The sequence below is a fragment of the Poromitra crassiceps genome (assembly GCF_964638095.1).
Source record: "Poromitra crassiceps genome assembly, chromosome: 25".
Taxonomy (NCBI): domain Eukaryota; kingdom Metazoa; phylum Chordata; class Actinopteri; order Beryciformes; family Melamphaidae; genus Poromitra; species Poromitra crassiceps.
Genome location: NC_139649.1, coordinates 21,204,592 through 21,231,897, shown reverse-complemented (window position 1 = coordinate 21,231,897; position 27,306 = coordinate 21,204,592). Strand labels below are relative to the sequence as shown.

At 44.1% G+C, this 27,306-nt stretch overlaps 1 protein-coding gene across 1 annotated transcript in view; it reads left to right on the top strand.

The window, feature by feature from the left end:
- Positions 1-27,306, top strand: part of LOC310798158 (ATP-binding cassette sub-family A member 2-like) — a gene marked incomplete at both ends in the record, with an annotated part of 105,623 nt that overhangs the window by 24,705 nt on the left and 53,612 nt on the right. The window contains 7 exon segments of the mRNA XM_083660633.1: positions 2,361-2,686; positions 4,975-5,188; positions 6,970-7,075; positions 7,159-7,270; positions 7,872-7,923; positions 9,425-9,599; positions 11,128-11,243. Coding sequence (XP_083516759.1) covers positions 2,361-2,686; positions 4,975-5,188; positions 6,970-7,075; positions 7,159-7,270; positions 7,872-7,923; positions 9,425-9,599; positions 11,128-11,243 — 1,101 coding nt within the window.

Below are 27,306 nucleotides of genomic sequence, written 5' to 3'. Positions count from 1 at the left end.
CCCCCCGCCCCCAATTTTTTATCCCATTTTTATCCCCCATTAGTGCTAATTTAATTTATTTATCCTGGTTGCTACTCCACCCTCTGCCGATCTGGGGAGAGCCGAAACTGGCTCCATGCTTCCTCCGAGACATGGGCAGTTAGCCAGCCGCTTCTTTTCACCTGACAGAGGAAGCTTCATCGGTAGGACATGGGAGCACGTGGGAGGTTCACGCTATTCCAACCAGTTCCCCTCTGAACAGGCGCCCTTAACGACCAGAGGAGGAACCACATTAGCAACCAGGATATTGCATGTTTTTGGTGAAGGGGGTTCCTATATGAAGGAAACCCCCGGGAGGCACGGGGAGAACATGCAAACTCCACACAGAAAGGCCCTTTTGACGACCCCACCCGGGCGGTGGGCACTCGAGGACATGCGGACGGGCACGCATTCCTTCAGCGTTCACAGCGTCCCAGGTGGGAATCGAACCCAGGACTTTCGAGCTGTGAGGCGACAGCGCTTACCACTGCACCACCATACCCCCCAGAAAAAAGATATGGTTACGGTTGCGTTTGCATGTGTCTACTACTATTATACAAGCACTTTGTAAGCTCTGTTGTGGAAAAGTGCTACACAAATCAAGTGTGTTATTATTCATTTGGCAACGTCGTCTCGGGGCACACATCTCACACACCACCGCGACGTTCAGCTGAGCAAGCAAAGTGACCCGGCTTCGTAATGAAGGCGATGGAGGCCCACTACGTTGCCGGCTTTCTTGACTATTGGTCCCTCTCTGTCAGGCCTGCTCGGCCCCGCGTCCAGGGCCAGGCTGTTCGCTTATAAGACATGTTAGTATGTTATCTTGTGTGTTATTTTGATATGATAAAAAAAATATTTAATAATTTATGTGAAGAACACCTACTCTTATAGAATTAATTCTCAAAATACTATGTTTTTTTTTCTAGGTGTAGTAGGCAATGCTTTTGTTCAGTATGATGACACTTTGACAGACTACCGTAAATTCCGGACTATAAGCCGCGGCTTTTTTCCCGTTTTTTGGCCCCTGCGGCTTATATAACGGTGCGTCTTATCTATGGATTTTTTCAGAAAAAAAAAAAAAAAATACAAATAAAATCTCTCTTTTTTAGCACTCTTTCTAACTATAAATCCACTTCTGTTTTAATTTCCTCTCTTGCCCTCTTTTCACCACACCGCGGACACTGTGTGCACTGTAAAAATAAACAACGGTGGTGTTGTGTTATGTTGTTTTGTTGAAATGTTACGGTAATACGGTAAATGGGAGCTTCCTCAAACAGCCATCTCTTTCCCGACAATCCCCTCTGTGCGTGACCACTTACATATGGTAATTACGGTAAGCAAACGGCCACTCGGCCATCAACTCCCTCCCCCGACTACCAGGAGAAAATCACAAACTTCGGCAAATTCACACAAAGGAAGATCAAGGAATATTCACAACAAGACGAGCAGTTGAAGCAACACTCTCACTTACCATGGGGAAGGTACGCAGAAATTCACACGACGCAGCTTTCAAGTTGAAAGCAGTCAATCTCGCATTAAAAGAGGGAAACAGAGCAGCCGCGCGTAACCTGGGCATCGATGAGTCAATGGTGAGGCGTTGGACGGTGCAGCAGGAGGAACTGTCTCTGGAATATTATAGGAGTGTGAAAACATCCACAATCACCAACGGGTTCCAAAACGCTGGACTGCTGCGGGATGAAGAGGATGACGCCGCCACAGCTGGCGCTGAGGGCCGTCAGAGGCTTCAGAGGCTGTTTGATGCCGACAGTGACGAAGAGGAGTTCGTTGGTTTTGAGTGACAATGAAGGAGAGAGGAGAGTGGTTGACGAAGCCACCCTGAACCTGTTCGTTTCCGACACTGAAGATGAGGACTTTGGTGGTTTCAGTACGCAGGAAGAAGAGGAAGACGAGGATTAGTGACTTGACTTCTCTGGTTACAGGTTTGCTGCACATATAGCCTATTGTTGTGTGATTTTGTCTGGGGATTAGTGACCTGACTTTTGTTTTGTTTTGTTGAAATGTTAATAAATGGGAGCTTCCCCAAACAGCCATCTCTTTCCCGACATTCCTCTCTGTGCACGAACCCTTTCATATGGTAATTAAACATCAAAACACCCGCGGCTTATAGACCGGTGCGGCTTATAGAAGAAAAAAATAGTCAATTTTGGTCCCGCGGCTTATAGACCGGTGCGTCTTATAGTCCGGAATTTACGGTAAATCCTCTATTTTCAGAAAAAATAAACCTTTTTTTTCTTCTTAAAAAATATGATATATAACATTTTGAAATAGAACTCCTCATCAAGTGGAGCGTATCTATCCCCCCCCCCCCCCCTCCCTCTCAGGTGTAAGCTGTCCCCAGACGCCAGCCCTCAGAAGATCATCAACACCCTGCGTCTACCCTCGGGCGTCGGTGCCACCTGCGTGCTCAAAACGCCCTTCAACAGCACCCTGGACCAGCTGGCCCAGACCCTCAACCCCAGCGCCAACAACTCCAAGACCCTGGCTGCCCGCTACTTTGACTCCATGTGTCTGGACTCCTTCACTCAGGGGGTTCCACTCTCCAACTTCGTACCCCCTCCTCCCTCGCCCGCCCCCTCGGACGACCCGGACCCCCGCTTCGAGGACGGACTGTGGAACTACACCGCTGCCCCTCCTACCACCATCCATCGTAAGTGCATCTAATAGCAAATGACACCAAAATATGATACATAACCAGGCCTGGGACAAATCATTTCTTTACGGGAACCGGGGCATGACCACTTAGATTTGGGTTTGTGATTTGAGTTTTTGGTGTCTGCAGCAATATTATCTCGATTTTTTCCGAGTCCGTTTTACGTTATGGCATCACCAGCTGGTTTGGAAACCTCACAGTCAAGTCCAAAGCTCAAATCTTTAGCCTGGTCAAAACTGCAGGGAAGATCATCATGGGACTGCCCGCACCCCTCACCCTGCAAGACATATTTGAGCAGTCCACCACTCAACAGGCTAACAAGATTTTGTCTGACTCCTCCCATCATGTGTTGAACCCCTGAGTATGTGCTGATGAACTCTGGTAGGAGATACAGGGTCCCTTTATGTAACCACAATAGATACAAGCATTCATTTGTCCCTCTATCAGTTAAACTGATCAATGGGCTCCCCCTAGAGGTCAGACAGAAAGACAGGAGGCTCTGAGATAGCTTCACATGCTCTAATATCTGCCTGCTTACTTGCATGTATAGTTTAACATGCTTGTTTGCTTGCAGGTAATGTAATGTGAGACACACTTTGTAATCTATTACACTATAACCATGTATTTTGCACTGCACTATTGTATGATGCGAAAGGTGAGGAGTGTAAATGACTGTGACTATCTCAACTTGCTAAGTTTTTTCACGTGTCACCATATACAGTGTTTTTTAATGTACTTAATGTACTGCATTTTAATATTTTACTCCAAGACTAATTGCTCCCACGGGAGACAAATAAAGTGAACCTTGACGATCAGTTGGATTTGGGGAACACACACTTGATGATCAGTTGGATTTGGGGGACACACACTTAACGATCAGTTGGATTTGGGGAACACACACTTAACGATCAGTTGGATTTGGGGAACACACTTAACGATCAGTTGCATTTGGGGAACACACACTTAACGATCAGTTGGATTTGGGGAACACACACTTAACGATCAGTTGGATTTGGGGAACACACTTAACGATCAGTTGCATTAGGGGAACACACACTTAACGATCAGTTGGATTTGGGGAACACACTTAACGATCAGTTGGATTTGGGGAACACACACTTAACGATCAGTTGGATTTGGACTTGACGACTCCTTGGATTTGGGGAACACACACTACCCCAGGGTCTAGTGCCGCCCAATTGCCGAATTCTCGCACTACTACAACACACAGCCACATCGAACATGGAGGCGGAATGTTTTTTCTATCCACGCTTCTTGTTTTGTTTTGTTTAATTTAACCTTTATTTATACAGGGAGAGTCTCACTGAGAGCAATGCTCTCTTTTTCAGCAGTGCCCTGTTCACATTCACACACATTCATACCTGGAAGCTGACCAGTACAACCACAGTCTGATCAGCTGGCCACTGATCAGCTCCACTGGAGCGGTTGGGGTTAAGGGCCTTGCTCAAGGGCAGCTCAGTGGTGGTAATGAGGGAGGGGCAGGCGCTGCCTTTTCACTTTCCTCACCCAAATTTATCCTGCCGGTCCCGGGTTTTGAACCGACGACCTTCCCGTCACAAGCTCGCTTCTCTTAACCGTTGCGCCACCGCTGTCCAACGGTATTTGTAGTTGTTCCTCATCTCAAAAGCGGTTGCCGGTCTCTGTTCAGATTTGAATGGTCGACCAGCTCAATATAGAGGAAGATGTCAAGACTTTGAGCTTGATTCGAGTTGTAAAACTAGTGCCAACTCCTTGCTGCCACATAAGACACATATGATATTGAGTGAAATGAGTACACAATTACAGGAAAGTATTTGAAGCTCTATTTAGTCGTTTTCTTTGATTAGTAAACTTCCCAGACAATGCATGGATTGTTAGAATTGACCAGCTCAGTGGCCTTGTGGTCTGAGTGTCCGCCCTGTGACTGGGAGGTCGTGAGTTTGATCCCTGGCCGAGTCATACCAAAGACTATAAAAATGGGACCCATTTGCCTCCCTGCTTGGCACTCAGCATCTAAGGGTTGGAATTGGAGGGTTAGATCACCATATGATTCCCGAGCGCGGTGCACGCCAGGGGATGGGTCAAATGCGGAGAACAAATTTCACACATTGTGGGACTTTACCTTTACTTTACTTAGAATTATTGGCAGCTACTATTTGTGCCTGGCATGCATAAACCCCCATACAATCACACAACCTCATATTTTGTAAAAATCTACAAATAATGTTGTTCATTTTGAGTCAGAGGCAACTATAACTCCTCGTACCTGCTCTGTTTCTGGTCAGAGCCGGTGACGTCTCCTCCGACACTCCCCCTGTCCATCCACGAGCCAGTGCGCTGTACCTGCTCCATGCAGGGGACGGGCTTCTCCTGCCCCAGCGGGGTGGGCGGCCGGCCCCCCCTCATGAAGGTGGTGACGGGGGACATCCTGGTGGACATCACGGGCCGTAATGTCTCCGAGTATCTTCTCTTCACGTCGGACAGAGTGCGCCTGCACAGGTAGGACCGTGTCACTTTAATCACTACGCACCACTTGTCTCCCGTGACATTGGTGCAGAGACACTTTTGTAATTTTGTTTTTAGTTTTATTTATTTCCACACAATAAAAAGTGAAACGGAAAAAAAAAATGCAAACAGGAAAATAATGTGCAGGGTCTCTACCCTCAGAAAACCAAAATAATAACAATACAATACAATCCAGGTGTGCAAAGCATACAATACAACAGAAACAAGAAGGAAACAAGAAAACAAATAAGACAAAGAAAAGAAAATCAACAGTAAAAAAAGAACAGAAAAGGAAAAACACAAAAAGCAATCAAAATAAGTGACAGGATAATGTGAGGTGTATGTGTCATGTATGAGGGGGGCCATGCGTGACTCATCAGAGAGGTCGTAAGTTTGGATTTAAATGAGTTGAGAGATGATTGGCAATATTGATATACAGTATGTGTTCCGTAATATGGCGGCTCTGTAGCGTATTGAAAATTGGTTATTGGTAGTGAGACAATATGGGGGGTGATCTGAATGTCTTGTATTATGTATGTTAGAATTATGTGAATATGAATTATTATGTTAGAAAGTATAACCTACTGTACATGGTGCAGGGAGAGACAGGTGAGTACTGTAAATTCCGGACTATAAGCCGCGGCTTTTTCCCCGTTTTTTGGCCTTTTTTGGCCCCTGCGGCTTATAGTCCGGTGCGGCTTATCTATGGATTTTTTCAAAAAAAAAAAAATCTCTCTTTTTTAGCACTCTTTCTAACTATAAATCCACTTCTGTTTTAATTTCCTCTCTTGCCCTCTTTTCACCACACCGCGGACACTGTGTGCACTGTAAAAAAAAACACAGGTGGTGTTGTGTTATGTTGTTTTGTTGAAATGTTAATAAATTAATCAAGTCCCCAATTCTGGGGACTTGATTGGGCTTTGGCCAATCCTGGCGTGTTCCGCCTCCAAATCGAGTGGGATTTAGTGTGTTGTGGCGCTCCCCTCGGGAAGAGCCTGGTGACGCGAGGTTGGTGGCTGAGTGGAGCTCAGCGAGCCGCAGGCAGCCAGCTGCCTTCGTGTTGCCGAGCGGAGAGTGCAGCCCATCGGCCTGGAATCTCCGAAGTGTGACCCCTGACAACCAAGCTCTCCGATGCGCGCGCCATTATCGCTGCTGTAAATACGATATCCCTGGAATGCGCGTTTTAACGAGCCAGTTACATTTCTTTGCATTCTTAGAGATTATAGTTTTTGTTTTTTGTTCATGTTTCTTGGCCAAGTTAGTAGTTAGTTTATGGGATAGGAATTCTGCCAGATGACAGGCACTAGGCGCCATTTTCTACTTCATTTGGAAGAGAAAATTATCCTGAAATGAAGATTTGATTGACAGCTGCATGTCGTGATATGATTGGTTGAAATGGGGTAGAAATTTGATAGTACTAGGTGACGTCAGCAAACTGTACATTACTGTTATCAATGAAATCTTGAAAAATGAACTTTTGATGTGAAAAAGTGTGAAAAACTAAAGAAATTAGATTGTTGTGATTTTCTTTGCATACATTATTAAATAGGTGCACTGCATACCCAGGTATTTCACTAAAAGAAAATAAAAGTCATTTTTGGGTTCAGCTCGACTTTAATAACCATCTGTATGCGCATTCATGAAAACCATACTATGACAACTTGGAGAGTTTCACGTTCATGTTCTTCCCACATTGGCATCGACTTAGTTCTTATTTCATTCATTCATTATTTTCTCATTTTAGAGGTAGAGATGATTGTCATTCTTGTCAATAGGTATGGCGGTATAACAGTGGGGAACATCCAGAAATCAATCCCAGCATCCTTTGGGAGGAAGACACCTCCCATGGTTCGCAAGATAGCAGTTCGCAGATCAGCTCAGGTAAGACAATCAGTCTGCAATGGACTAGGAGGATTACTACACAAAGAAGAGCGACTGCTGACAGAACTCCCCCTTGTGTCCAGGTGTTGTATAACAATAAAGGCTACCACAGCATGCCGACCTATCTCAATGTCCTCAACAATGCTATCCTTCGTGCCAACCTGCCCGCATCCAAGGGCAACCCTGCTGCATACGGTAATTTTGTATTTAATTTAACCTTTATTTGATATTAATAACAATCATAATCATAATCATAATAATGGATTCTATTTAAATATTGATTTTCACAGTGCTTAAAGACGCTTTACATTCACAGGATAAGAAACAACTTTCATGAAAATGAATAATAGGAATAAAATAGATGGGAGAGATAAAAAGAAGAAAAAGATTGCAAGTCTTTTTTGAAGGATGGTAGGGTGTTAGCCTGTTGACCAGGTCAGTAGGGGAAAGCTGCTGGATGAGGGCGGAGTCGGGGAGGGTCTCAGCCAAAACAGGTCGATCTCATTGAGACACAGGGTCTCATTCTCAAGAGAGGCCTGCTACTAATATAAGATACAGCCTGGCTGCTGAGTACTGGGAATAACTTTCCCATTGGAATAACAAGTTGGAAACAATCGTCGCTTGGTTTTTTGGGAGCGTTTTTGGTTTGTTGATTACATGGACATAAACAAAGGTGTGTGTGTGTGTGTGTGTGTGTGTGTGTGTGTGTGTGTGTGTGTGTGTGTGTGTGTGTGTGTGTGTGTGTGTGTGTGCGCGCGCGCGCGCGTGCATGCGTGTGCACATTTGTGTTTTGCAGGGACAAACCACCCAATGAATCGGACCAGCGCCAGCCTTTCTTTGGACTACCTGTAAGTTGCTCAGCACCATTTACTTTATTCTCTTTTTCTTCTTTGGTGGTTTTTACCTCGGCACTATTGCTACGGCGTCATGGTCATCAAGGCAAAATTCAGCTCAGGTACTCAGGGTGGAAACACTTCACTCCTCTATGGTTTTACATTATCAAACTACTTCACTCCTCTATAGCTGAACACTATCAAACTACATCACTCCTTTATGCCTAAACACTATCAAACTACACTACTCCTCTATAGCTGAACACTATCAAACTACATCACTCCTCTCTAGCTGAACACTATCAAACTACATCACTCCTCTCTAGCTGAACACTATCAAACTACATCACTCCTCTCTAGGTGAACACTATCAAACTACATCACTCCTCTCTAGCTGAACACTATCAAACTACATCACTCCTTTATACCTAAACACTATCAAACTACATCACTCCTCTATAGCTGAACACTATCAAACTACATCACTCCTCTATAGCTGAACACTATCAAACTACATCACTCCTTTATGCCTAAACACTATCAAACTACATCACTCCTCTATAGCTGAACACTATCAAACTACATCACTCCTCTATAGCTGAACACTATCAAACTACATCACTCCTCTATAGCTGAACACTATCAAACTACATCACTCCTTTATGCCTAAACACTATCAAACTACATCACTCCTCTATAGCTGAACACTATCAAACTACATCACTCCTCTATAGCTGAACACTATCAAACTACATCACTCCTCTATAGCTGAACACTATCAAACTACATCACTCCTCTCTAGGTGAACACTATCAAACTACATCACTCCTCTCTAGCTGAACACTATCAAACTACATCACTCCTTTATACCTAAACACTATCAAACTACATCACTCCTTTATGCCTAAACACTATCAAACTACATCACTCCTCTATAGCTGAACACTATCAAACTACATCACTCCTCTATAGCTGAACACTATCAAACTACATCACTCCTCTATAGCTGAACACTATCAAACTACATCACTCCTCTCTAGGTGAACACTATCAAACTACATCACTCCTCTCTAGCTGAACACTATCAAACTACATCACTCCTTTATACCTAAACACTATCAAACTACATCACTCCTCTATAGCTGAACACTATCAAACTACATCACTCCTCTATAGCTGAACACTATCAAACTACATCACTCCTCTATAGCTGAACACTATCAAACTACATCACTCCTCTCTAGGTGAACACTATCAAACTACATCACTCCTCTCTAGCTGAACACTATCAAACTACATCACTCCTCTATAGCTGAACACTATCAAACTACATCACTCCTCTCTAGGTGAACACTATCAAACTACATCACTCCTCTATAGCTGAACACTATCAAACTACATCACTCCTCTATAGCTGAACACTATCAAACTACATCAGGGTTTAAATCATTTAAGAAGTGTGAGAATCAAGTCTCTTCTTTAATTAGCACAATATGCTCTGCTCCTCTACATCCAGGCTCCAGGGGACAGATGTGGTCATTGCTATCTTCATCATTGTGGCCATGTCCTTTGTGGCAGCCAGCTTTGTGGTGTTCCTGGTTGCAGAGAAATCCACCAAGGCCAAACACCTGCAGTTTGTCAGCGGCTGTGACCCCGTGATCTACTGGCTGGCTAACTACATGTGGGACATGGTGAGGGAGGACGTTCATGTGGACGTGTGTGTGTGTGTGTGTGTGTGTTTGTGAGAAGATGGCAGGTTTCTTGTCATCCCCTCTAAATATCAGATTGTATTTGAATTATCCTAAACCAATTTCCCAAAGCCATCCACTGATTCATTTTTGATTCACATCGAGGTAGCTGAGATGATATCCCACACAACTACTAATCGCTTAAAATAACCTTACATTTACATTAATCCACCTCTTAATTTATGCAAAATCCCCTTAAAAATACTTCCCGGAGTTATTAATGGAGGAGACATGTTACCAGATGTTAACACATCTTTTTACCAGGAGACATCAAAACCACCTTAAACACGACTTAACACAACTTCATTTTTGACTCATCATTACTTTATCATTTAATGTAAAACCTACTTTATAATTTAATTTAAGGAGACAACAACATCGATAACTCATTAATAACCTTGTAAAACCTTACAAACCCATAATGCTAACCTTACTTTACAGTATTAAAGCTGATATTTTTTAGTCGATAATTTATGTTTATGTAATTAAGGAAATTTCAGGGAGAAAATGAAGGGCTTTGGCTTCTTGGCATTGATTGATTGATTGGTTGACTTTATTCATGGATATAGAGACAATAAAAGATAAAAGGGATAGCATGTAAAAGTGTAAAGTACCAGTAAACACTTATTTCCAACATGGTCCCTGATGTTTTAAAAACAGGACAAACAGTAACACAAAACATAGCCATCTAAAAACTGTAGCAAAAAAACCCATGACAATCATAGTATACATTAAACACCAATACACATGGTATTTCAAAATCCTGTCCTAAAGTCTTCCATCATAGTCACAATCAAATTACATCCGAAAATACAAACATTTACACAAAATAGAAACAGTCATCACAGTGAACACAATATGCTCACAGGCCACATTAGGCCTACGAAACTATTCCTTCACCTTACTCCAGAAGATGAGCGTGGACTAAACTAGAGCTGTGCATCTTCACTGATCTCACGATTCGATACGATTCGATTATACAAGTCTACGATTCGATTCGATTCGATTATTCGATGCATCTCCGATGCATCGCGATGCATCTTAAATCGATGCATCACTTTTTCCGCAATACATGATTTATTTTTTCTCACTTTCTTTTTTCTCAGTGTGGCTACTTTTCCAATAAAAGTGCATTTGGAATTGCATTGTATTATGATCCATAATTAAAATAAACAACTGCATGTACTTACATTCTATTTTATTTGATTATTAAAAAAAAAGAAAAAGAAAAAAAAAATTAAATAATCGATTTTTGATATTTGTTAATCGATTCAGAATCGTCCTATTAAGCATCGCGATGCATCTCTGAATCGATTATTTTCGGCAGCTCTAGACTAAACACTACATGACATAGAAACGCACAGGCGAGGCAATTGACTTATCCCGATTTTTGAATGGGAAAGAGATATAATGAGTAAAATTGAGTGTTTCTCCAAGTCTGAGTGCTCGCTCTCGTCTGGTCTCTCCCCAGCTGAACTACCTGGTACCCGCCACGTGTTGTGTCCTCATTCTATTCGTGTTCGACCTGCCGGCCTACACCTCCCCCACAAACTTCCCCGCAGTCCTCTCCCTCTTCCTCCTCTACGGGTGAGTCATCTTATGTTTGTACATTTTACATTTGAGCCATTTAGTGGATGCTAACTCGCAATGGCTATGTTGTCATGGACAGAGTAACCTGGTTATTGCCCATCTCATTAAGCCTTAATCAAGTTAAGCAGTTTACACAGTCAGACCTTTGATCCAAAAGCCCTGTTTGATACCATTCCCTATTACAGAAATAGTGGCCCTGTTTGCCATTTTTTACAAGTGTCCGAATTCTCAACTGTTAATTTCATTCACTATATAGTCCACTATAAAATGCCCACAATGCATTGCAATTTCTAGTGAACAGCAATTATAAAGCGGCTCTCTCAAATCAAACAATCTGATTGGTTCACAGCTGTGGTATATTTATCGTATACCACAGCTAGAGCCGCATCCCCGAAAAACACTCCGCCTCTGAGAAAACAAATGGTAGCTAGCTAGCCTGCTATCCTCGCAAACGGGAGCTCCTAAGCCAACCTGTGTCACCATAATACCCAGAGTGCCTTGCGCTAGTGTTTACTGTCATCTCCTGCTAGTGACGTCATCAGTATGCAACAGCTGAACTAGCTAGCCGCAAGCTAGCTAATGGCGATAACAACATTCGCTAGCTGCCTATCGAAATAGAAACATTTAAGGTTAGCTTCGACCTCCGGGGTGGCTTATCTATGGACGAGTGGATTGAGCAGTGCTTAACGGACACGTTATCTCCAGAAAAAAGCCACCTAGCCTCGTACCTAACATTAGCACAAGCATTAGCCAAAGTTAGCTAGCTAAGGTTAGCTGTTTGTCAACAAGCCTGTCTAGCTGACATTACGTCCAGCAACTGGGTCGGTTGTGCAGGAAGCCAGGAGGGACTATTTTATTACGCGGAAGAGTATGATTTATTAATTTTTGATCGTTCCCCATAGTTCACTAAACACTACATGTGGAATAGTGAGTGAGTGAATGAGTGAACCATTCTGAACATGGCTAATGTGATTGAGTCTTCCAGTTCCCATGAATAAAACAATCAACAGAATATTCCTCCGTCCTCTTTGGCTGAGCAACAGTACGTTACTTCTAATACAGTGGAAAGAAATTATGATACCGATAGTATTTCTCGCCGCCATGTTTTTTGACTGTTGGAGTTTGAATTTGCGCAGAAGGTGAAAACCAAAAGTGAAGCGAGTTTAGAGGTTTTCATGCCACAGTAAAATGTTTCATATGGTTAAGCTAAAGAGAGAGTAGAAAGCGTTGTTTTTTACTTCCCCCTTGAAGTTTCTCAAGAGGAAAATGCTCAAAAGTCATCCGATTTGTGTGAATTTGACGCCACCGCAGGCCACGCTCCCCCTTGTCCTCATTTATATGGTAATTAACGATGAATAAGATGAAAAATATCTCTCCCCGCTCGCGTGACCTAGAAAAAAAGGCTGAGGCGCTGGCTGTCCCCTTGATTACAGTTATGATCACTAATGCATAATTCATAATCGCCTGTCTCCAATCCCGATTTCACATAGGTCGAATTAATATTTGAATGTAAATTGAAATGGCCTATCATGGTATCTTCACCTGCTGTAAACTGATAAGCAATACCAACTGCTCAGCATCAGCATTTTTTGTGATCCATATCAATAATGCACATAATCATGAATTAAAAATACGAAATCATTATCACTGGAAATGTCAGTAAAATATATACTGTATATACATAATTCAAGTACTGTGTGTATGCAATCATATCAAATCATATCATGAGGTCCTTGACAATATTAAGTCCTATATTTTCTTGATTTGACATGGGTATATTTTCATCATATGACAGAGTTGCATGGCGGATGTGTTTGTGTGTGGTTTGCTGTTTTGATGTAAAGTGCAATGAGTTTCCCTGCACAGTATATGAAATGTGCTATACCAGTCAAGTTTGACTCTCTGATTGTTCCAGGTGGTCCATCACTCCCATCATGTACCCTGCCTCCTTCTGGTTCGAGGTTCCCAGCACTGCCTATGTCTTCCTCATTGTCATCAACCTCTTCATAGGCATCACTGCCACGGTGGCGACCTTCCTTCTCGAGCTCTTTGAGCATGACAAGGTCAGTTTGACCCTCGTTACTGCAGCTTTTTATTTTGCCTGAGACAAATCTGCTTCCCAACCATCTCCAAAGCGCTGGCGTACTCTTCAGAGGTTGCTTATGTTCAACAGCGACTGTGAACAGCTGATTGTGTTTCTAAATGTACAACTTGGCCCGTTTCAATAGAACTAAATAGATATTCATACATAATATCTGTGTGGTTTTTGACTAGGAACTGATCATTCTACCATTGATATATGTCTAATTGATTTTGTGTTTAGATAATCAGCGTGTTAGCTAGCTAACCGTAGTATCAGGTCAGCTAACGGGGAAGTCCCACCAGGAACGTCAGGTACGCGTTCCGGCTCCGACGCGCTCGTCGGAGCTGCTCGCGGGCATTTTAGTCAACGTGTGTGATCCCACCAGGCACGCAACAACGCGCATCAGAAGCGGCTCGACGCCCCGCTCCGCTAAAGATACGCGGCAGTTCTATTTTTCACGAATGACGCCTGGAAGCTGCGTCAAGCTGCACAGAGCAGATCGTTCAGCCCGGAAGTCAGACACAGCAACTGCACGAGAATCCGGTAGATTTTCATAATAAAACACTGTGTGCAGACCCAATACCGACTCCTTCTCCCCCCCTCCCCCTGTAGTCGTTCAAGTAGACGAAGAAATGCAAGAGTTCTCCTGCTGCTAACAGGCACTGTATGACAAATTAAGAAATAATTTCAGCCTACTAAAGCTGCTTTCACACATGTTTGGAATTCAGGAGTTATCTAGAGGCCATACGGATGGCTGTCATATGTGAATGTCTGCATGCGGCTCATGCGCGCTCCCGCGGAGCCTCGTCCTAGCCGGAGGGAAGTGTACCCCCAGCCGTAGTCGCAGAAGCGTATTGTCCCCCCCCCCCCCCCCCTCCAGAGCTCCGTGAGCTCGTGAGTGCATGAGGACAGAGACGATCGTGACAGATTATTATTATATAAATAGTCGATGTGAATGAGCGAGCAAAAAACACATGCCATTTGGTTTTCAAATGAAGCTCAAAACTGCTCCGTGTGCGACAGCCAACATGTTGTGGATTGCTGGATTGAAAGGCTCATGGCTCTGATCTGATTTCATGTCTGCTTCGCACAGCACACACATTTAATAAGCATTTTTGGACGCGAGGGTCGTCCCGCTTCCCAGTATTGGACATCGCTAGGTAGGGTATCTGGATCTGGTTGCGTTCATGTCTTTGATTTAACGTTTACACAGCGTTCGCGCAAATTCCAAGTAGCGTCAAGTCAGGCAGTATAAAACAAAAACTTCCGGGTATAACCTTCGCAATAATGGCAATTAAATAAAGTAAATGCACGTGTAATGTTTTTTTGTGTGTGTTTCGAAAGATACAGAACGGAGATAAACTGGAAGAATATCTGCTCCCTTCGAAAAGTCAATTTTAACCCGTAGTGAGTCGACATTCTGATTTTTTGTTACTAAGTAATACAACATTTATTTTATTTTGAAGGTAAAAACGTCTAGCTTCCTGTATTCTGTATAATTCTAGTAGGTTTGAGGCATTTTAGGACTGAACATAGCAAAGACCTGTTTTGTTTGTACTGCTTGCGACTCGAGGAAATCGATGCATCTGGGCGTGAGTTGTAGGGTTGTTTAATTAATTACTTACTAACGTTATGCGCAAACGATTATATGCCGTGAACGTTAGGCAGTTATCGCCCATTATGTATTTTTAGTTTTCACAACTGTGTGGTCATGCCCAAATTCCCCCACCCGCCCCCTCTCTACTTTACAAACTCTGCGGAGGTGCTACTCATGTGTGAATGCAACATGCCTCATGTGTGAAAGGGTACACTTCACCTATCATCCGGGGCAGGCTCAGTGGGGGGCAACCCTGACCTGATCCGGAGTTCATGTGTGAAAGTGGCTTTACTTACCCATGGTAGAAGCACAACAATCAAGGGAAAATGACCAAATCAAAAGCAAGTCAACGACAGACTGTGTTGTTTGTGTGTTGTGCTCTTTACATCCACCCCATTGTACACACAGTATCGCGCGATCTCGTAAATCCCGCGCGATCTTGTATCCAGCTGGCAGGCAGCGCTCGGAAGCGCTCCGCTTCTGAAGCGCGTGCGGTGGGACATGCCGACGTGCAGAAGACGGAGCAAAACCGCGGCGCAGACGGAACGCTGCGCAGACGGGCCTGGTGCGACCAAGGTGTAACCGTCTTGTTGTAAACAAGTATGGTAATTTACACTCTAGTTAACGTGTCTATAAGAAGCTTGTGTTAGTAGTAACATGTAGTTGCATTGGATTGCATTCGAATTGTATGCTAAATGACATATGGCACAATTGCAAATTAAAAAACAGCAGCAGCGTGCACACTCCAAAATAAAGTAAATCAAGGTGCAGGGCCAAGGTAGAAACTTAAAAAAGGAGAAAAGGCCAGCAGCACTCCACAATGTCCTTCGTGCGTTTAATAAGGTCTTGTACAGCACAGCATCAACGCTGATGAAGGCTACCTGCTGTGCATCACTACACAGTCTTCATCAGCTAAGACCTTTAACCCTAGAACACTAACGTGATTTAAAGTCACACCATCACTAACGTTGGGTGTATTTCACCCGATGCAATATACCCCATAAAACATACTTCTCATCAAAATATCTTAAAGTACAACAATACATGGCAAATTGAGGTACTCTTCTTTTGTTTTTAAATGTGAAATATCACAAAAAACACAAAAAAGTATATTATGGGGGACACTATAAAAAATATGTCAAATTCGGGAAAAATGAGGTAATCGTTATAAAAATTAAAAAAACAAAACAAAACAGGAGCTCCCAACTTCTCCTTCGGTCCACCCATTCATGGGACTTGTGTGGTGAAAAAAAAAAAAAAAGTCACCACAATACCATTAACCCTAACCTGAAGATATTTTACCCTCTATCACTAACGTCGGGTGAAAATCACCCGAACACGTAGCCGGTAGAAAAAACCATGAATGGGAGCAGGGAAACAAAGCTACATTCAATGACGTTAGTGAGCATCCTGAAGGTACCTAAGGACCCGCCCACCTCAGACAGCAGCAAGACAATGAAAATCATGTGAATTCAATTGTCCGGGTGAAAATCACCCGACGTTAGTGTTCTAGGGTTAAGAAAGAACACACATTAGGACTAAATGGGAACAATTTCACAGATCCTCCCCCTCCCTCCAAAATAGAGCATTGTGGAATAGAACGAGGTGGTTTTGTGTTGCAGCACTATCAGAGTTAGCCTGTGGGTGCTTCTCCTTCACTCCCTCGGTTTCTCCTCCAGGATCTGAAAAGAGTCAACAGCTACCTGAAGTCCTGCTTCCTCATCTTCCCCAACTACAACCTCGGCCACGGCCTGATGGAGATGGCCTACAATGAGTACATCAACGAATACTACGCCAAAATAGGTAAGGTAATAAGATGATTTTGCTCTTATGACATCACTATGACTGACAGTAGAATGACATCATCAGTGCCTATGACATCATCAGTGATGTCATAAGATGATATTACCTGTTCATTGGCACCTCAGGTGTTCATTGGCAAACTTCAGACGGGCCTGTAGGTACATAAACCGAAAACCTAACTATGTAATTTAGGGTCTTATGTGACTAATTGTAAGCCTCAAAAGGTTTGAGACATTAGTTTCAAGCCAAATCCTAAATATCGCCATTTCAATGTTTACAATTTTTCTTGAGGCAGCATCAAAAATACATCTATGACAATGTAATGTACGAATGCATTTAGTGTAAACACAATTATAGAATGCTTCATCATTTTGGAAATGAATGTGTGCGTGTCTGTGGGATGTCACCCAGGGCTGGTTTTCAGTGCAGTCCTCCTTCAGGTCCAGGCCCGGTTTTACAGGGGTGCAAAAGCACGCATTGCACCCTTATTTTAATTGTCTGCATGCTCAGTTGAAAAGAGTGGGGGGGGGGGGGGGGGGGGGGGGGGAAATTATGTCATAATAATAAAAGATAATGTAGCCTAGTAGAGTGTTGTATGTTCTGAAATACTTATGTTGCAATATTCTTTGCTTAAACACTTTACAGCATTTAAAGAGATTATTTGGTCTTAACCAAAGGTACAATGAAATCTCCATGCTGCAGCTGCACACTTACTGTTTAAACTTGAATTATAATTGTTGTTTTTCTTTGTTCTTTGATGTGAATGTATGGCTTTTTAGAACCTATATGTAACATTTTAAGGTTGAGATAATTGTATTATCATTATATGGTCCAAATATTTCAGTAAAGCACTTGAAACACTTGAAATATTCTTGCTTGGCTGGTATCATTCTATTTGAAATGATGGTAAAATGCATTATTTTTAGTAAAATAACATGTCAAATTTTTCGGGCGGCCAGCCACCCGGGTCGGCCGGTGCATGTGCACCCCTTCCTATCTAGGATGCATCCCTAGTCATCTTGTTCTGGAACCGGCCCTGTTCAGGTCCTCCCTGTCTGCTTTTCAGTTGATGGTGTCTTGTTAACACATTGAGTGCCACAGCGCTTCAGTAAAATTGTCTGGAGCCTGTGCCAGATTCACTTCCATTCAGTTGAAAACAGCTATAGAATTTTTTCTATTATGGCTATATTAACGGGGCTGGACTTTAATGAAACATTGAACACTCCTGCTTCTTCCAAAGAAGAAATTTTGTTTCTAGACAGTTCCATTATGAAATGACAGCCTCTCAAAAAAGTGCACTTTCAAGGGTTTTCTGTCGTTTTTTTTAACTTTCCAAGATATAGTCCCTTTATGAATACCTTTTGCACTCTAATTTCGAGCACATTCACTGACTCTGGCTGGTGTTTTCTGATGTGGTGGCGTGTGGTGTGGTTTCTGTGCAGCCTGTGTGCCACACACCCCTCTCCCCCCCCCCCCCCCCCCCCTCTCCCCCCTCTCCACCTCTGAGCTGCGGGCTCCTCCCACACGCACAGAGTTTGTTTTCTCGACTCCGTTTTTGCCCCGGACAGATCCCAGCGCCCATCAAGAAATGATGCGCGCTGGCAAACGCGACTGAACGAAAAGGCTTGGCCGTCGGCTTCGGATGCTGGCTTTCTAGGAAATCGTGTGGAGATAGATAGAAGCATAAGAGCTCAGTTGTGAGCGCGGATGCAGCCGAGCCCACTCTCCTGTAGACAGAGCAATATATACGGCTCTGGCAGAAAGCATGCATCGGTTTCCACTTTGATCAACGGCTTTCTCCGCTGTCTCCTGTACAAAGTAAAGGATCTGAGGTGGGTGGAGCAGCTCCTGTGACGATGTTTAAGGTGGCGCCGTGTGATCCCTTGAAGGGATTCATGCTCACTGGCTAGGTACGACCTTAAACAGCAGAATTATGGAATAATATGAATTATGATTTTAGGACGTCCACAGACGTCCTTGGCACTCCTCGTTACTTTTTTTTAGGACGTCCACAGACGTCCTTGGCACTCAATGTGTTAAAATGCTTACCGGCGACGAGAGCACCACAGGAGGGGAGGCCTTCATCAGTGGAAACAGGTACAATACCGGGAGGACAGGCCTTTCACTGTACAGGAATACACCCGGTTTTGGGGAGTTGTCCAGGTCAACCTCCGGCCTTCCATGTCAACACTTAAGCATGCACTATACTGAGCGATACTGTAGATCGCCTGATACTGACATTTGTCCAGAAATACCGTATGCACCAACTTATATACAGAGACTACGCTGAATGTCCAAGCAGAATGCAAGAAAGCAGCATCATACATGTATGTATTATTATGGATTATCATGTGTGGTGTGCAGCAGAGGCCTGCTACACGACCCGAACCTGACGGGACCCGAGACCCGATTCTGGGTATTGGACAGGTAGGGTTAAATAAACAGTTAGGGCTGGGGTCAGGTAGGGTTAAATAAACAGTTAGGGCTGGGGTCAGGTAGGGTTAAATAAACAGTTAGGGCTGGGGTCAGGTAGGGTTAAATAAACAGTTAGGGCTGGGGTCAGGTAGGGTTAAATAAACAGTTAGGGCTGGGGTCAGGTAGGGTTAAATAAACAGTTAGGGCTGGGGTCAGGTAGGGTTAAATAAACAGTTAGGGCTGGGGTTGGGTAGGGTTAAATAAACAGTTAGGGCTGGGGTCGGGTAGGGTTAAATAAACAATTAGGGCTGGGGTCAGGTAGGGTTAAATAAACAGTTAGGGCTGGGGTCAGGTAGGGTTAAATAAACAATTAGGGCTGGGGTTGGGTAGGGTTAAATAAACAGTTAGGGCTGGGGTCTGGTAGGGTTAAATAAACAGTTAAGGCTGGGGTCGGGTAGGGTTAAATAAACAATTAGGGCTGGGGTCGGGTAGGGTTAAATAAACAGTTAGGGCTGGGGTCGGGTAGGGTTAAATAAACAGTTAGGGCTGGGGTCAGGTAGGGTTAAATAAACAGTTAAGGCTGGGGTCGGGTAGGGTTAAATAAACAATTAGGGCTGGGGTCAGGTAGGGTTAAATAAACAGTTAGGGCTGGGGTCAGGTAGGGTTAAATAAACAGTTAAGGCTGGGGTCGGGTAGGGTTAAATAAACAGTTAAGGCTGGGGTCAGGTAGGGTTAAATAAACAATAGACCCTTCTCATGGGGGCCATTTTGTGTCGAGAAGCCAGGGTAAACACAGGTGCAAGCAAAACACTAATGAGGGTTTCCAAATCCCAATCATGGAAGTTGGAAACCCTCATTAGTGTTTTGCTTGCACCTGTGTTTACCCTGGCTTCTCGACACAAAATGGCCCCCGTGAGAAGGGTCTATTAGGGCTGGGGTCGGGTAGGGTTAAATAAACAATTAGGGCTGGGGTCGGGTAGGGCTCGTTATGGTCACAGAGAATGTGGGCTCTGGGTTAATTTCCAGGCCCGGGCAGACCTCTAGTGTGCAGTAGTGTGTCTGGTCATTTTGGACAAATTAAATATGTAAGGGATAATGTATTGTGAGCCGGTGATTACTGGCGAAATAATGACCGACAGGTGAATGATTGAGCCCGACGCGCAGCGGACGGCTTAATCATTCACCTGAAGGTCATTATTTCCAGTAATCACCGGCTCACTATACATTATCCCCCTTAGAACACGGCCTACAACTAAATCATTCAATAATCTGACAAAAATAATTATTCAAATAGATTTTTTATTAGCGTTTTCAACGACAAAGCGGTTTCATTCGTAATTGGCACACAAGACACCACAGCTGCAACTGGTTGGCCTAATTAGTAGTGTCTGCTGACAAAAGGCTCTTATCAACTGATTAATCCAGGTGTGGCAGAGCAGCGGTCGGTTGTCGAGAAATAATGACCGGTGAATCTTGTTGATTGACCAATCAGAATCGAGTATTCAAGAGAGCCGTGTTCTAAATATATATATATACTGTGAAGCACTCTATAATGTCAAACTAGATAACTACCAAGGCCAGGTACGAAATCAATAATGTTGTGTGTGTGTGTGCGTGCGTGCGTGTGTGTGTGTGTGTGTGTGCGTGCGTGCGTGCGTGCGTGCGTGCGTGCGTGTGTGTGTGTGTGTGTGTAGCATCCTGAAGGAGCTGTTGCGTGTCCAGCAGAGTATCGGCTACTGCCCACAGTTTGACGCACTGTTTGAAGATCTGACGGCCAGGGAGCACCTGGAGCTTTACACTCCCCTCCGCGGCATTCCCTGGAAGGACCAGGAGAGGGTAGAAAACACACACACACACACCACTCACACACACAGAACTCGCCATCTTCGGCTGCTCGGAGTCCTCTCTGGACTTCCCTACAGCTGTGCAACAATCTCTGACACTGGGGACAACTGTTGCCAAAAAACAAATTCTGAAGGAATGGAAGTCCTCCTCACCTTCTTTTCACGTGTGGCTGATGGACATGATCTCTGTTGTACACATGGAGAGACTCAGGTCCCTGAGAACCGACTCGCTTAAAAGGTTCTCGGCTATCAGGGACCCGTTTTGGGCCGACTTTGACGAGGTTAACAATGACTAGTGACTGAGGTTGGGGGTAGCGGATGGCTTGTTCGGTGGGTATCTCATGGACCCCCTGTATGGGATCGCATGCATGTTGTCTCTTGCAAATACATAAGCACCTTATGCGACTGGTAGCACCATGTTGAATGTTGATGTCTGTATTTTTTTTTCTTTTTCTTTTCCTGTGTCTGATCCCGTTTGTCTTGTTCGTTTACTGTTCTATAAAAACTGAAAATAAAATATTGGGGGGGAAAAGCATTAAGTACTGTAACCTTTAATTAACAGCCTTGAATGTAAGCTTTCTCTACCTTTAACTTCAGTGTCTTCATGCCTCAACCCAACCGTCCAGAACACCATTAGATTACGAGACACTAGGGGTTGCATTGACTCGTCGAGACTAGGGATGTAACGATAACCGGTTTTAATGATAACCGTGATAAAATTCCTTATGATAACCATACCCTTTCAAATTTTCATTATCATTAAAACCGTGGTACCGTGATTACAGTGCTTTGAAAAACATGGTAAATACTGTCCATCAACTAAAGTTGGCAACAGTCTCCCAGATGCAAACGTGCAGCCTTGGAGAAATGATTTCAGTGAGTGTATCAATTAGGGGTGTCACGATACACTCAGTTCACGATACGATACGTATCACGATACTGGGTTCACGATAACGATACGATACGATACGATTTTAACAATATTTTTTTAAACTTGAATAATGACAATATATGACTGGAAAAGTAGTATTTTATTTGAAATGCACAAATACAAAACATGCTGTTGTGGGAAATTGTTATTACAATAACAACTAGAAAAAACATGAGATTGGAGATAAGGCTTATCTTGAAATAGAATGAGTTACACCGTCACTTAGATTTACTTTGAACTAAAAGGTTTCTCAGCAGTATAAATTCTCATTATGCATCTTCAGTTTTTCTTCAAACTCAAACAACAAGACTTTTCTTAGTCTATTTTTTATGCATCTTCAGTTTTTCCTGTCAAGTAAACAGTTTTGCCAGAAACTCAATTGAATGGTTTCTCTCCTGTATAACTTCTCATGTGTCTCTTCAGAGACTTGTTCAACTGAACTACTTTCCACACATTGAACTTCAACAAACAAAGACGTTTCTTTGTCTACTTTTGAAAAAAAAAAAAAAAAAAAAAAAATTCACGATATGAGATTTCATCTCAACGATACATATCGTGACGTTTTACTATCGCGAAATTTCGTGGGACGATATATTGTGATATATTGTGACACCCCTAGTATCAATCCTTTTTGGGTCTGAGTTTTCAATATAAAATGTAAAATGATTTCAGTGAGTCTCTCAGTACTTTTTGAACATTTTCATCAATCTTTTATGAATACCGTGATAATACAATAACCGTGATCATTTTGGTCACGATAATCGTGATGTGAAATTTTCATACCGTTACATCTCTAGTCGAGACATCGACATAACTACCACAAGTCGACGCCTACCGGGATACGTCGATTCGGCGCCATGTGAGTCGCGACGCGCTTCGAGATTTGTGCTGCCCCAGGCAGCAGCCTGTAAGAGCTGCCCTTAGCGCTCTCCTCATCCTGCGTCTTTTACACACATTTATATATATTTACTACTTTTTCTAGATTTATTTGGTAATCAAAGTAGTAAGCTACATTATTTGGCTTATAACTATATTGTGGCTTCACACGTTTGTTGTTGTTTTTCTCGCTATCGGAGTACTTTTATTGTTGCGAGCGGGTCCATAGCCTACTGACGTTACAGAAATCAGCTGGGACGTGTTCAACAGCTATGAAAACAGTGGGCACAGTTTTGCTATGGTTTCCAGGTTGAATGTCATGTTCCCTCGCATGATTCAGTGCACCAGCGTTTTTGCAACGTGTTGTCGGGGCTGAACTCAACCCCTATACTGACCTATACTGATCCTCGGGGAGCCGAGAAGGAAATACAGGGGCTGCAGAGGAGGAGGGAGGGGCTGCAGAGGAGGAGGGAGGGGCTGCAGAGGAGGAGGGAGGGGCTGCAGAGGAGGAGGGAGGGGCTGCAGAGGAGGAGGGAGGGGCTGCAGAGGAGGTGGGAGGGGCTGCAGAGGAGGTGGGATGGGCTGCAGAGGAGGAGGGAGGGGCTGCAGAGGAGGAAGGCGGGGCTGCAGAGGAGGAGGGAGGGGCTGCAGAGGAGGTGGGATGTGCTGCAGAGGAGGAGGGAGGGGCTGCAGAGGAGGAGGGAGGGGCTGCAGAGGAGGAGGGAGGGGCTGCAGAGGAGGAGGGAGGGGCTGCAGAGGAGGTGGGAGGGGCTGCAGAGGAGGAGGGAGGGGCTGCAGAGGAGGCGGGAGGGGCTGCAGAGGAGGAGGGAGGGGCTGCAGAGGAGGAGGGAGGCAACGGTTTCAGGAAGAGGAGAGATAATGTTACAATATACAAATACACCATTTCTATCCAGAGTTTAGCTGCCAGAGTTTAGCTGCCCCGGGGGGGGGGGCAGGGGGGGGGGGGCAGGGAAAGGCCCTTGAGAGCGAACTCTCATTTACAAGAGCGCTCCATTACAAAGAAACACATACAGAAATGTACAGGCAGAGAAGAAGAAAACAAAACGATAGATGCAGATGATAAAACATTTTCGCTAAAACAAGCTCACTCTTCGCGTACAGTGCTTTCGAGGAGTACTCTAAATCATTCCAGGGAGATCAGTTGCTCCAATTTTAAAGTGTCCTGACTGGAGCCGGTTTCATCCGTCTGGTGCATAAAAAGCACTGATATTGTATGTCTGATAACATATACCTTATATGTTATGTATTGCACTACTTAAGTTACTGTACTTTTACTATTTTGTGTATTGTATTTTATGTATTACTGTACTTGCTATGTGAAATTCCCTGCACATTAATGCCTATTTAACTTAGCCTGTAAATTTCATGTACATTCAATGTAAACTCTTATTTAACTCCGACTGTAAATTCATGTAAATCCACTGCCTATTTAACGTCTATTTAACTCAGTCTGTAAATCTCATGTAAATCCAACGTAAATTCATATTTATCATCCACAGAACACTTCACCACTCATGTACATATTATACAGTATATATTTACTCGATTTGATTGCACTTGCAACTTTGCGATTGTCTTTAGTTATCTTCCTACTTCTTATCTCTGTATATTGATGTGACCGCTACGCTGCATACAGACACTAAGACAAATTCCTCGTATGTAACTTGCATACTGTGGCAATAACAGTGATTCTGATTCTGATTCTGATTGGACCCCATGAAGAATAGCCGTAGCATCCTGCTGCGGCTAATGGGGATCCTAATAAACTAAACTAAACTAAACTAAACATCACGCTACTACAGGATTTCTGGGTATTGAAATCCTCCCAATTCAAACAGTTACCTCTTGCTGCCACTCGGGGCTGCACAGCATGCAAAATTGCCTGGTCCAGCTTTCCCAGCTTGACGTGACCCTCTGCTCCTCCCCAGGTGGTCCAGTGGGCATTGGAGAAACTGGAGTTGTCCAAGTACGCAGACAAGCCTGCCGGCACGTACAGTGGAGGGAACAAACGCAAACTTATCAAACTTATCAACTTATCTGATTGGATACCCCTCCCTCATTTTCCTGGTGAGGATCTTGGAATACACGATTTACATGATGTCCGCTGCTACTGTGTACATTTTGATAATTCGTTTTTGCTAGCCTGGCTGAATGTCTGTTCGACCCATCGCTGTTGTTTTCCAGGATGAACCCACCACTGGTATGGATCCGAAGGCTCGTCGATTCCTGTGGAACTTAATCCTTGACATCATCAAGACTGGACGCTCGGTCGTGCTGACGTCACACAGGCGAGACAACCTCTCCTTCATCACGTTCTTTTTACGATCCCACTGGGAGATCTTCAGTGTGGCCTGTTTTGCCACTAAAGCGTAATCTGACACAAAAGGTGTGTGTTTCTCTTTCTTGTCTCGCTCTGCAGTATGGAGGAGTGCGAGGCGTTGTGCACCAGACTGGGCATCATGGTTAATGGCCGATTTAAATGCCTGGGCAGCATCCAGCACCTCAAGAACAGGTCAGAAAGGTTAAAGGTCAACATTTTGGCCAGCTCTCCTGTCCACGCCTAGGCCAAGATGGCCGCACGATCCTTTACAGTAAATCACAGGCTGTGAAATTGCGCTGCGGCTGAACCCTGGCCAATAGACCCTTCTCACAGGGACCATTTTGTGTCGAAAAGGCAGGGTTAAACACAGGTGCAAGCAAAACACTAATGAGGGTTTCCAACTTCCATGATTGGAATTTGGAAACCCTCATTAGTGTTTTGCTTGCACCTGTGTTTATTCTGCCTTTTCGACACAAAATGGCCCCCGTGAAAAGGGTCTATGGGAGAGAAGTCACAGGTTTTCAGCAGTAGAGGTTATGCATTCGACTTACGTTGAATCAAATGGTGTCTTTCAGGTTTGGGGATGGCTACATGATCACGGTGAGGACCAAGACCAGCTCCAGTGTCAAGGAGGTGGTCCGATTCTTCAACAGAAATTTCCCTGAGGCTGTACTAAAGGTAGATGACTCCATGTAGCTCCTGCGTTTGCTCCACTGCCCAAGACAAACTAGTCAAATTAAACTGCAGAGATGAATAGAAGGAACCATGTGCACATGTTCTACTGAACCGGAATATCATTTAAAAGTGAACCCGTTGATACCTGATGCAGCATTTGCGTGTGTATCCCTTTAAGACGGTCCGCGGTCTTAAAGGGATACACACACAAATGAGGGATACACATGCAAATGCTGCGTCAGGTGGGTTAAAGGGATAAGTGAAGGGATTCATTGCCAAACGGGGTAAAATGTATTTGTGTTAGGGTTGAAAGCCCTTTAAGATATAGTCTCTTAGAACAGACAAGTTGGCTTCCGCAATTTTCAAATGCTTCCGCCATACCGTCTGTACTTCGTAGGGGAGAATCATGCACCAACCGGAATGGGAAGTAGAAAGGCGGGTCTTCCGCTCATTAGTCCAATCAGAATCCAATATGCCGCATTTTTCGTGGACCCACGTGTCGTGATTGGTCGGATTCTGTCGAACTTCTTTCCTGTCTGAAGGTTTTTTTCCCAACTTCCTTGTGCATGTTCTGGGGGTGGAACGTACAGACTGTATATAGCTGCATTCGCTGGATGTAGATGAGACAGTCTGTTTTAAGAGACTATTTAACTCATTGAATGCCATGGACGTCCTTCGACGTCCAATTAAATAGTGACGTAGAATGCCACGGACGTCCTTCGACGTCCAATGCGTTTTTTGACGGTGGGACGTCGATCAAAGCCTTCCGCAGCTCCTGTACAACTATAGTAGCTATTGGAGGTGTATAACCTATTTTACGGACTCATTAGGTGGCGACAGTGCTTGCTCGGTGCAGTCCAGATTAGAGACAGGTCCGAGAAACAGCCTAAAAGCCGTGGATCAAAGACAACCCGATGCATGCTCCCAGAGCCATTTGCTCTGTCGCGGGAGCTGACATTGGCTCCGAACAGGAGTCAATCCGCGCTCACAACTGAGCCCCTCTGTCCCTGTCTGTCTGTCTGTCTGTCTGTATAGTTTCTCCACCCGATTAGCAGACAGGAAAGCAGCCCCTGACGCCAAACCATTCAGCAATCCGGGTTGGCTCTTCCCTGCTGTGGCGCTGAGAGCCGACAGCAGCACACAAAAAAAGCACTCCGAAAATATAATGGTTGCGTGAGGCTGTGTGCAGTGTGGGGAGGAGTTTACGGGGGGAGGGGGGGAGGGGGGTGGTGCACGCAGGGTGCACGCAGGGCATCACACAACAACTACGTCACTACATCAGAAAATATTATCTTCAGACTCAGTGAATGTGCTTGAAATGCTGCATTTCACAAAAGGCGGATTATCTCAGCTAATAATTTGAAAAGCCTGAAAACGCTGAAAACAACCTATCTTCTCCGGCTCATAACTAAAGAACGGAAAATGGTATCAATAAACTTTTTTTTGCTGATGATACAATAGAGCCAGCTCGTTCTTGTGCGTGTTCGGTGTTTAC